This window comes from Centruroides sculpturatus, unplaced genomic scaffold (assembly GCF_000671375.1).
Source record: "Centruroides sculpturatus isolate CEXI.00-Female unplaced genomic scaffold, Cexi_2.0 scaffold1028, whole genome shotgun sequence".
Taxonomy (NCBI): Eukaryota; Metazoa; Arthropoda; class Arachnida; order Scorpiones; family Buthidae; genus Centruroides; species Centruroides sculpturatus.
Genome location: NW_019385171.1, coordinates 229,039 through 240,231, shown reverse-complemented (window position 1 = coordinate 240,231; position 11,193 = coordinate 229,039). Strand labels below are relative to the sequence as shown.

The 11,193-nt window shown below is 28.0% G+C and overlaps 2 protein-coding genes across 3 annotated transcripts in view; both read right to left on the bottom strand.

Annotated features, from left to right (window-relative positions):
- Positions 1 to 8,829, bottom strand: part of LOC111635702 (toll-like receptor 13) — an 18,635-nt gene extending 9,806 nt beyond the window's left edge. Inside the window, exon 1 of one of the 2 annotated variants that reach the window (XM_023380745.1) lies at positions 8,658 to 8,829. The gene's annotated coding sequence lies outside the window, so the exon portion shown is untranslated. The remainder of the gene's footprint in view (positions 1 to 8,657) is intronic. The other variant, XM_023380746.1, reaches the window with a different exon arrangement.
- LOC111635710 (dihydrolipoyllysine-residue acetyltransferase component of pyruvate dehydrogenase complex, mitochondrial-like) lies at positions 460 to 2,741 on the bottom strand. The gene is made up of 4 exons (XM_023380756.1): positions 2,697 to 2,741; positions 1,488 to 1,568; positions 1,323 to 1,397; positions 460 to 1,238 (listed from the first exon to the last, which is right to left on the bottom strand). Exons 1-4 carry the CDS (start codon positions 2,739 to 2,741, stop codon positions 1,149 to 1,151), a joined length of 291 nt encoding a protein of 96 aa, XP_023236524.1. The 3' UTR covers positions 460 to 1,148.
- Positions 8,830 to 11,193: the final 2,364 nt, after the last annotated feature.

Genomic DNA, 11,193 nt, shown 5'->3' with positions numbered 1-11,193 from the left:
CCCGGAAAATTTTGTGAATTGTCTTAAGGATCGCTGATGGTGTACAAATGAAACGGCGGAAAGACTGACAGAAACAAGGTTCTCACCTTTGTAAAAATGTCGTTTTTTTATAATTTTATTAAATGTAATTACCGCCGGCCATGTCTTTTTACAATTTTTATTTAAAATGTGATATTGTGACAGTGGCAACGAACACCAGAGGACGCTTTGCCTGTTTTTACATTTTTTTACCGAGGCAGTAGCCTTAAAAGGAAGGTCGTCCCCGGAAAATTTTGTGAATTGTCTTAAGGATCGCTGATGGTGTACAAATGAAACGGCGGAAAGACTGACAGAAACAAGGTTCTCACCTTTGTAAAATGTCGTATTTTTTATAATTTTATTAAATGTAATTACTGCCTGCCATGTCTTTTTACTATTTTTTATTTAAAATGTGATATTGTGACAGTGGCAACAAACACCAGAGGACGCTTTGCCTGTTTTTACATTTTTTTACCGAGGCAGTAGCCTTAAAAGGAAGGTCGTCCCCGGAAAATTTTGTGAATTGTCTTAAGGATCGCTGATGGTGTACAAATGAAACGGCGGAAAGACTGACAGAAACAAGGTTCTCACCTTTGTAAAAATGTCGTATTTTTTATAATTTTATTAAATGTAATTACCGCCGGCCATGTCTTTTTACTATTTTTTATTTCACTCTTGTTAAGGAAATTTCTCAAATGTAAATCTAATTCAAGGTGTTCTAGAGCAAAAACTTTTTAGGAAACTTTAGCTCTTTTAGGTTACACACTTATAATCAACAAGAGAATTATGTCTAACAAAAGAAATAAAGATCAACATGTGGTACTCTCGATTTTGATTTCTCTTATTAAAAATATAAAATAGTAATCTAGCATCTTCAGATCTGTATTTATTTTGTTAATTCCTAATGATCAATATTCAATCAAGATTGCTAATTTTCTAAAATATTGTTCACTCCAAGAAATTATATTAATTAATGGTAAAGATTTGTTTATGATTGTAAGCAAAAATCAAATCATTACTTGAATGATTTAGCAAATGTGTAAACAGTAAATTAATTAAATATTAGTAAATTCCTTACTGTATATATTCATATCAGTGCCAGTAGGATAATTGTACATGAATCATTATCATTAATATGTCATAAATTTTACTTGCCCTGTATCCGTAGTTTCATCTGGAATTATTCTTTTTTCAGTTTTACCAACTGCTAAAATGCATGCCTACAGTAAAAACGATCAATAATTAAATTTAAAAACTAAAAAAGTTTGTTTATATATATACTTGCTAGACCTAATTGGACAAACCTGAGGTGGATTAATGATGGCAGCAAAATTTTTAATGCCAAACATTCCTAAGTTAGATATAGTGAAAGTTCCACCCTAAAATGAAAATACCATTTTCAGTAACAAGTTTTTAATCTTCTTTTCTTAAAAATTGTTTCAATATTCTTATATTATATGTTTACTTACTTGAAACTCCTGTGGTTTAAGTTTGCCATCTCTAGCTTTAGCTGCTAATGCTTTGACATCATTACTGATATCTACAAGTCCCTGTAACAATGAAAATTATAAATTATAATTACATTTAAAATTTTATAATTATTGTACAGTATCTGAAGATTACAAATTATGTACAGAATTTATATAAGTTATACAATGTCTGAACTGTCCTATTTTAAGAAATTCATAACACAAGAATTTATTCAAGGTATCAGATGTATGTACAATCAAGACTACACCAAAGTAAATTGCCATTCTGGTGTGAGAAATTTTTTATGCCTGAAATTGCTAACTTTCTTTAACAATTTGAGCAGAATAATTGAAATTATAGATTAGTGGAGCATACTGCTTTGCACCCATTGGCACAGCCCTGTATATAATTTTGATTACGAATAAAACAAAAATTTATTTTCTAATGTAAATAACTTAGTTACTATCAAATTAACAGGTAAAAATTGATAAGTAATCTTTTGGGCAATATAGAACTCTCATTTATTGATATTAAAATGATAATTTCAAAGTCTTTGAAAAAAATTCCATTTGAAATAAGATACAAATTTCAGCTTCTGTAAATTAGGTGAGTGCATTTTTTTAACTTACTGCTTTTAAGCATTCTAAGCAAGCTATTTATATCTCCACATAAAAACATCAGCCTGCCACTGAAATGAGTCTGGTTTGAGAAGCTCACAAACTTTTCACACATGAACTAATTTGAATAAGTCACTTGAAAAAGTTCATTAAAAAATATCATTACAAATCTCAAAATTATCACTTCATATTAACAGAAAACTTCACTAACTTCAAAATGTCTTTTATTGCAAATTATTATAGAAACCTGAATGTTATAGTTAATGCCACTAGATTCAGTCAGAAGATGCTGCTTTTTAAATGTAAAAAAATGTCAGAAAGAAGTAGTTGTCTAAACTAGAAAATTTTTTCAACATTGTCATTCTTACTTTCCCAGCTCTGTTATATATAACAGAGGGAAAGTATTGCAATCAATCAAAAATTTTTGCATTTTTAAACTCAAGAGTCCTTGAATACAACATACATTATATTAGTCCACATAATTTGTAAGTTTAGTTTTAATAATCTATATAAAATCACATATAATCACAACAGCATCATTTCAGGTTTCTCTAAGATCTTTTTAAAATGTGCCATCCACTGGGCTCCTACGGCACCGTCTACTACTCGATGATCGCAACTCAAAGTAACACTCATTAGGGAAGCTGTTCTGTATCTAAAAATAAATTTTTAAAATTTTTTAGGAAAATAAAGCTTTTTTTCTGAAATTAAAATGCATTTAACATACGATAAAGATAACAATAAAAAAAATAATGCAATCAGAGTATTACTTGTAAAAATACAAATATTTTTGCATAAATATTTATAATATTTCACTCTTTAATAAAATTATAAAAAATACGACATTTTTACAAAGGTGAGAACCTTGTTTCTGTCAGTCTTTCCGCCGTTTCATTTGTACACCATCAGCGATCTTTATCGAAGTGGCTTAAACTTGTATATTGAGAGTTATCGGAACNCACAGAAAGGCTCATTATAATATTAAACGAGTATTTATAGCTATTTAAATATATATTTTTCTGTTACTATTTTAAATATAATTTAAGTAATATAGTATTAAGTGTGCTTTGAGTTATAATATTAAACAGTGATATATTTAAAATTAACGATAGATTTAGTGTCGACACATCTAAATAAGTGATGGGTTTATTAAGAGATTAGTTATTCTGATCTGTCATTTACTAAAGCTGTCGTTAATCATCTAAATATCCTCAATTATATATCTGATAAGTTGACTTTCATGCCTCAAGAAATCATAATTAATAGAAATATGTTTCTATTTTGAGTTCTTCTTTCTTTTTCTGGTTTATACTCTTAAAACTCATGTGGAATATTATTTATGTTGCTTTCCACGTGAAAAGTGAGACATTTGGAATAATATTATAGATTTGGGTCCAAAAAAACCGTATTAAAGTTGTGAGAAAATGATTGAACGGCTTAATTCACTCTATCAAAAAGAATTGTCTTTATTAAACGAATCAATGGAAATTATAATTTAATTTTCATATAATATATATAAAAATGTTTTCTTGGAAGTTATATAAATATATTCATATAGAATAGCTTATCAGAATAAATATATAAAGACTAAATAACATGTATAGTACTGTATATGCAGAACAGTTTTAAGGTTCTGACTAATTTTTAGAGACATTCTATAGATACAGATATAAACAAAAATATTAATAGTCAGCAGTGAAATAAAGCCCCTAAGAAGACGAGGCCCCAGCTGTAACTAGATATATTCTAACTAACTGTAACTATTTAGGTATTAGACAGGTGGTTTTCACCACCTGTCTAATACCTAAATAGGCACCAGATTTCCATAGAAAGTCCGTCCTGGAGGCATTTCTTTTGACAGATCGCTCACTTGTTGCGTTGCTTTATCCCATCCAACCAAACAAACATCACAAAAATTCAGTTTAACAAAAAAATAATCTATAAGCTATTTTTGTAATTAATATCTTGAAATATAATATATTTAACTTTTAAAATATATAATTATATAAAGCAAAATTATTTTTAAACTCGATATATTTATGATTATGTCACGAAAAATAGCAATAGAACAGTCTTACAATGAATTCAATCAATGCGTATATTATTACTTTGAAGGTTAAAACACTTCAAATTAATAATATACGAATTCACCTTAACCCTTTTGTTTCAGAAATTAGGCCTTTATTACAAATTTCTTAATAAATAAATGAAAAAATAGATGATCAATGTAATAATATAAGAAACACAAAGGATAATTACGTTAATTACGTTCCTTCCTATATATGGAAGATATAATTAAAAGTAAGCATTTAAACATTTTGGTAAATATTCCATTTAAGTTATTTCCTTAAAAGAATCCGAAATGTTGGTCTAAACACATCTAAAAACACCAGCTAGTGTTTTGCTGGTGCTGGTTATTGTAGGCAAAAGTCTTTCATTCAGACAAATAGAAATGACGTGAACAGTTTCTAGATCCAATTTAAACTTTAACCAATCGAACCAGTTTCCTCTCAGATTATTAGGTCAAACAAATTAAAAAATTAAAATGATATAAATTGACTGACACTTTTTGTATCATTAAATATAATTTGTTCCTACGAACAGTAAATATCTGTTAAGAATGAAATATTGGGTAAGTTTTTAGATTTGTATAAATATTAATTATAAAATTAATAATTCTATAATATTAATATAATTATAAATAAAATAATTATGTATTTTAGAGGATAAGTGTGTCTGAAAAGGATCAAATTAAACTTTTATTTGTAATTATTTGTAAAATTTTGAAATTTGTTTACGTTAATTCGCAGTGATTATTTCTTTTTGTATTGCATATTTGTTTGAAATACAGATTATACCAGAGTATTTTCAGAATCGGCTCCGTGTTTTATAGGGTTCAGGATAAAATATTAATATAAATGGGTCTTTAATGAAGAATGCGAGGTGCTGTGAATGTATCCATCGCACCCCCCCCCTTAAGCTGGCTCTTTGTATACCCCGTAGGGTCCAGAAATCCGAAAGATCCAAGCTACTTACTCTTTTGAGATCTCCCAGTATATTCAAAAAACGAAAATATATATATTTAAGTAATAAAATTAGACACGAAATAAATGACTTTTGATACACAAGAAATACGGAAATATAGTGAATAATTTGCAAATGTTTTTGAGGCCTACGTAAATGTGAGGGTCAAATCAAAGAACCCTGTAATAGGTGGGAGTTTATTGTACAGTCCAGTACAATAGTAAGTGAATATATTCAACAATCTTAAAACTTAATCCCCGATCCAATTCATATACACTTACCCAAAAATATTTTAATCCTAATTGTAAACTTATGATCTATTTGTTATTTTCACAGGTATTCGTTTTCATCACTCTGTTTCTGATAATGAAAGTTAAATCGCAAAGGCGACCCGATATTGGTTTAAATATTGGTGCAAACGTCGGTGGTAATTTTGGTTCTATCGTCGACATAGACTTCAATTCTCGCCTTGGTGTCAGGATAAATAGACCAGGTTATCGTGCTCGAAGTTCTAGTAATCGTCCCTTAAGATTTGGTTTCGGCACTAAATTTCTGCGACATTAGAGAATGTTTTAAACACTTGCAGAAGAAAAGTGTTTACACAGTAAACTAGATCATATTCGTATACTTTTCAAGTAAAAATATCTTTCTGGAAGTTCCCGTTGGACAATTCTTCTTGCTTAATAACTTTTAAAAGAACATAAATATAATTTAATCTTAAATGTCAAGAAGTGAATTCACGAATTAAATGTAATTTTGCATCTAAAATCAAAGAAGAAATGACTTTATAAAGGATTTAATTTATTTTTCTACCCGAGTTTATCATCATCTCTTATCGACATCATCCACGTGGCCAAAGAATTCTCGACGTCATTGAGTCTATGGACATTATCACATTCAACAGTTATCATTAATTTATAATATCACCTAATCAAATATTTGTAGCAGAAGTCACAACAATAAAATATTATTTATAAAGGTGTGAAAACTAATTAAATTATGGAAGTTCAGAAACACGAAATTTATAAAAAGAAGTTCCGAAAAATCATAGTAATTTGTTAATGCTTTGATAAAATATGTTTAAATAATAAAAATGACACGAAGGAATGACATTACATAAAGGAATCTGTATATAAGTTTCATGCTTTAAGTAAGTAATTAATAATTTAGATAAATAAATTTTATGCCCGCCGCGATATGGCGGGTACGTTTCATATTCTTATTATTTATCGTACAGATCGGGATATATTTCTCCATCTCTAACACGTGCTACCCGATGCTATTGAGGGCCAGACTTATAATGCACTGATGTTTCGTATTAATAAATCTATCAAAGAAAATTGATTATATTAAAGTAAATCATAACATGTTTTCTTTGCATTTACATATGCTCCATGTCAGATGTCGGCTTGTCAGATTTCTTCTTTATTCTTCATTTAAAAATAAATAATTAAAGAAACAGACGAAATATATTGTATATCCTGGTTTTAGTTTAAATATAAATCTTTTCAGAACATTTAATAATTATTAATTTGATAGGATAAAGCAACGCAACACGAAGGCAATTCGCCAAGTGAAGTACGGGGTACTTCCTTGGCAGATGGCTTTCGGAGAACTTCCTATTGGAATTCCGAATAACTTTTTATAGGAAATTGGCCACTGTTAAACGTTAGACATGCGAAGAAATCTCGAAAAATTCCACGAAACTAGTTCATTGAGTCACGAGTGAGAAAACTCAATTCACGGTTTTATACACTCGGCCACTGATGGATCGCATTCAAGAATAACAGCCATTTATTAAAAAAAAATAATAATAATAAGTTATATCATTTATGAAAATATTTAAAGTTCCTTTTTGTTTTATCTGTTATTGTGCTACTTATAACTGATATAAGTGAATTGTATCTACAATTATACTTCTAGTTTACATATAATCCAGTAGGCATTACATAAATTGTTAGCTAATTTGTTAATTAGGCCTTTGAAATTCTTTGAGTAAACCAAATTCACACATCAGTTGTTAGGATAAAGACAATGATTAAAGACAAACTCGTCCTGAATGCAAATCGCCTATCGATAAAAAAAAAAAATTATATCTTTAGTAAACGTAACACCAAACGTTTAGTCAATCATATACTGTCGCAATTCCCGTATTGTTTCTTGCATAATTAATATGCATCGTTCCGGCCTTCTTTACTCGTGTTGATCGAACCAATTGCAGATCAAGCCAACTCTTTACGGTTTTTTAAGTGGCAATATAGCATCGAGTTGCTTAACTTTCCCGGCAACATTTGAAACTGTATTTGTGGCGCCATCTGTTATGATATTTTACTATTAAAACTTTTTATATTTTTAATTATTATAAAATAGTAATACAAAAAATAACACAATAAGAAATTCAAACGATTTAAAGCTCTTATTTTTGTTTTGTTAATAACTTGTAAGCTTTCTTTGGGTCATCTTTATCATTAAAAATATCATAATATTGTTTTTCTTCATTACTTTTTAATGTCACAAAAATCAAATATGAAGAAAAGGATATAATAAAAGAAGCCAGAATTGTTACTTTCCTCCATATTTAAAAATTCACCTTTTATAAGTAGAATATTTTGATAAAATTCAGATTCTAACCACATATTAAAACCAATAAACTATTTTTGTATATATTTTGCCGTTAATGAAGATTATTTTAGTAAAAACTGTATCGTAACAATCTGAATTTTATATTGAAAATAATAAAATATATTCAGCATATTGAGTAATTTTCAGCAAAATAAGAAAAAAAAAAAACATTTCTTTCTTCCTTTCTTGCATAATAAGTAATTAAATAGATGTTTCTTCACATTACAGGCCTAAAAAAGACTTAATTTTCAAGTAATTTTCTATAAAATTATATTCTTTTCTTCATTTATTAATTAAGGAAAACACATTTTAGCTTATTATTATTATTATTTATTTATTTAACCCCTTTCTAATTATCTAAAATTGCTATTTCTCGTAGAAATTAATTAAGATACTTGCTAAATCTATAACAGTTATTACTTATAAACAAATTTCATTATACATAAAGAATTAATATTTTACTAATTCTACTTATCATTAGATGGCAGCAGGTTATTTTACATTTAGATTATTGTTTATACAGGAATGACGAATGTAATGTACTGTACTCCAACACTTTGATCAGAAAACTATTTAAATTGATATATTTTTTATAACTTCCTATAATTATTTATATAAAAAACTATCATTTTAAGTAATAAAAACAGATTTTTTTTGCTATCATTTGAAACTTTCTAGGAATTAGAACATATACAAAACACTCCTATAAACTGATAAAGAACATGTAAATATATAGCAATATAGACATAATAAAATACTTATTTTTTTTAAATATTAGTTTCAATTTAAATAGAAGGATAAGTAATTTATAAACAACTTTATAACGCAAACATGGCCGTAGTTAATAGCAGATTTAACGGATCGAATTACAGTATTAAACGACAATTTAATTAAAATATAACTCACCTCTAACCCATTGGTTACTCAGTAAGCATTTCACTTCTTAAACTTGTTTCGTCTTAACTTAAATCGAGTTTCATATCCGGTGTAGTAACGTTTCTATCTTCCTAGTTGATATCCCATCACGTATTTTCGTAGAAGCGTGGCATAACTATATCGCTATTGAAAGTAAAGGCTGTAGTTTCCATCTAGCTACTTTTATAGTTAATTTAAAATATTTCGTAATATTGATAACGTATCCGAAGGTTTATCTGCTCTGTTTTCACTCTAAAAATATTCTAAATTTTATTATACATATATTATCTAGATAGAAGTTAATAAAAATATATATTAAATTGTCGATCAAAATCGATTAAAATAATAACTTCAGACTTTTGTAAAATAATTATACTGTTGTTATTTTAATTTTTAAATTACTTCTTAACTACTTGGCTTCTTATAGATATATTTTAACTTTATTTTTATCTCTTTTCCGTCTTGTGGACTCTAAGAGGATTTCTAATCATACTTATTGTGGGTTCGGCCAGGTCCACAATGCTTTTTCGGTATCCGTTCTATTCAACGACGGATTGACAAACTGACGCTCTATATCATGTCTAAATTAAAACATTCTTTACTGTAAAAGAAGTTTAATAAAAGCACAAAGACGTAGTGAAGTAATTTCTCTTTGTATGATGCTCTAAATTTGGGTCTTGTGGTTGGAAGTATGAGAATCTGTAGTATTTCAAGAGGATTTGGATTCGATTTTTTGGGGCAAACACTATCTTCTTTCTTTTTTTAGTAGAGCCGGATTTACACATAAGCTAAACAAGCTACAGTTTAGAGCCTCTTATAAGCTAAATTTACGTAACATCACATCCTTACCGATACCTCTTGACCCATTCGATTTACATCCAGTGTAAATTTTTAAAATATATTTATTATATATATATAATATTAATTTAGAATTTAAATTTATTTTTAATTCTTAAAATTGATTTTATTATATAATAAAAAATGCTAAATGTCGAGGCCCTTCTAACGGGAAATGTCAAACTCGAGAAATCTTCGCCTGTAAGGTGCTCATACATTGTTTTGGTTTCTTTATTTGCACCTGTTATTCAAACCTGTTCAAATAAAATTTATTCTTTTGAACCGAGAGACTAATTCAATCTCGCTAATTTCATCCCCAAGTTAAATCAATAGTCCTATTAGTAGATCACAATATACTAACATTAACAAGATAATATTTAAAGGACAAGAAGCATTAATTAATTAATACTTATTACTGTTTAAAATAGTGGTAAAGATTAATTTAACAGAGATGAACAGAGATTCAAAACATAATGATTAACACAAATCTTTTTTGTGCTAAACTATTTTCTGTTATTAATTATAACAGATGTTGGGAATAAAATTTCAATGTGTAATTCTATATCGACTTTGTGCAGCGATTTCCAAATTACTGGGTCGATGCAACACTAGAAAGTAATATTGTGTGCTTGTGTTCTGTACTTATGTACGAATATTTTCATACTTTCACAGATTGGAAATTTTGTAAACAGCGCTAAAATTTGAACAATATTTAAAGAATTTTAAATGACACGTTAAATAATAACTTATCGACCTTTCAAATCGAAGTGGCTTAAACTTGTATATTGAGAGTTATCGGAACCAAATTATAAAAAAGAAGACATGTCCGGGGAAAAGAGGACGTAAATTAACTAATTTTAATGCCTTACAAACGTAATATAAATTCGTAAAATTTAAATAACTACATGGAAAATCTTAACGATTATTTTATCCATAAAATGAAAGATAAATATTAATTAATATCATTGTGGCAATTTTTATTTAAACAAGAATAACCATATGGCTCGTTAGATTCCAGGATTTGGACGAAAGATGATAATCCTTAATCCTCAACTTTTTAAATCATCTTTCTGATAAATATGAGCAAAGATATTTCAATTGAAAGGTAATTAAAATGTAAATAAAATGATACAAATTTTGTACATTTATCTGTAGTATTTATGAAACACACGTATCGTATATTTCACGTAAATGTCTGTAAATTTTTCTGACGGAGTCTTGGTGTTCGAAATACAAAACTAATCTTGGAAGTATTATTTTAAAACAGAGTCTAGAAAGCAAGTATTTTTTAAAGTGTTTTTTAAGTCAATTCACGCTGATGGCCGGATGGACGAATTGGTTTAAGCGTCAACATACGCAAGAAATACAATAGGATAAATAGTATACAACAAATATTTTTGAGTACCTCCTAAATGTAAAGCCCAGCAAGACATAGCGGAAAGAGATCTTTGTGATAGTGCCTCTTTTTTCATATAACTTACTATATAATTTTATTAGAAATAAAAAAAAATCTATGTAGTTAATTTTCTACATATTCTATGCAGAAAATTCCTTGGATTCAATCCCGATACTCGCTAGCCAGGATTTGGTCCCGGGCTCCAAAGTGGTATTAAGAAAAAACTTTATTATTTAAAAATATTATACAATTTAAAATTTTTGTTTTTTAATACACGGTGGCATTAAAACAATA

Excerpts from the sequence above, each read along its gene's own strand:
- LOC111635710 (XM_023380756.1), bottom strand. The coding sequence starts at position 2,741 with ATGAGTGTTACTTTGAGTTGCGATCATCGAGTAGTAGACGGTGCC. Across the intron at positions 1,398-1,487 it reads TTAAACCACAGGAGTTTCAA|GGTGGAACTTTCACTATATC; the intron begins GTAAGTAAACAT and ends TTTTCATTTTAG. Across the intron at positions 1,239-1,322 it reads CCATCATTAATCCACCTCAG|GCATGCATTTTAGCAGTTGG; the intron begins GTTTGTCCAATT and ends TTTTTACTGTAG.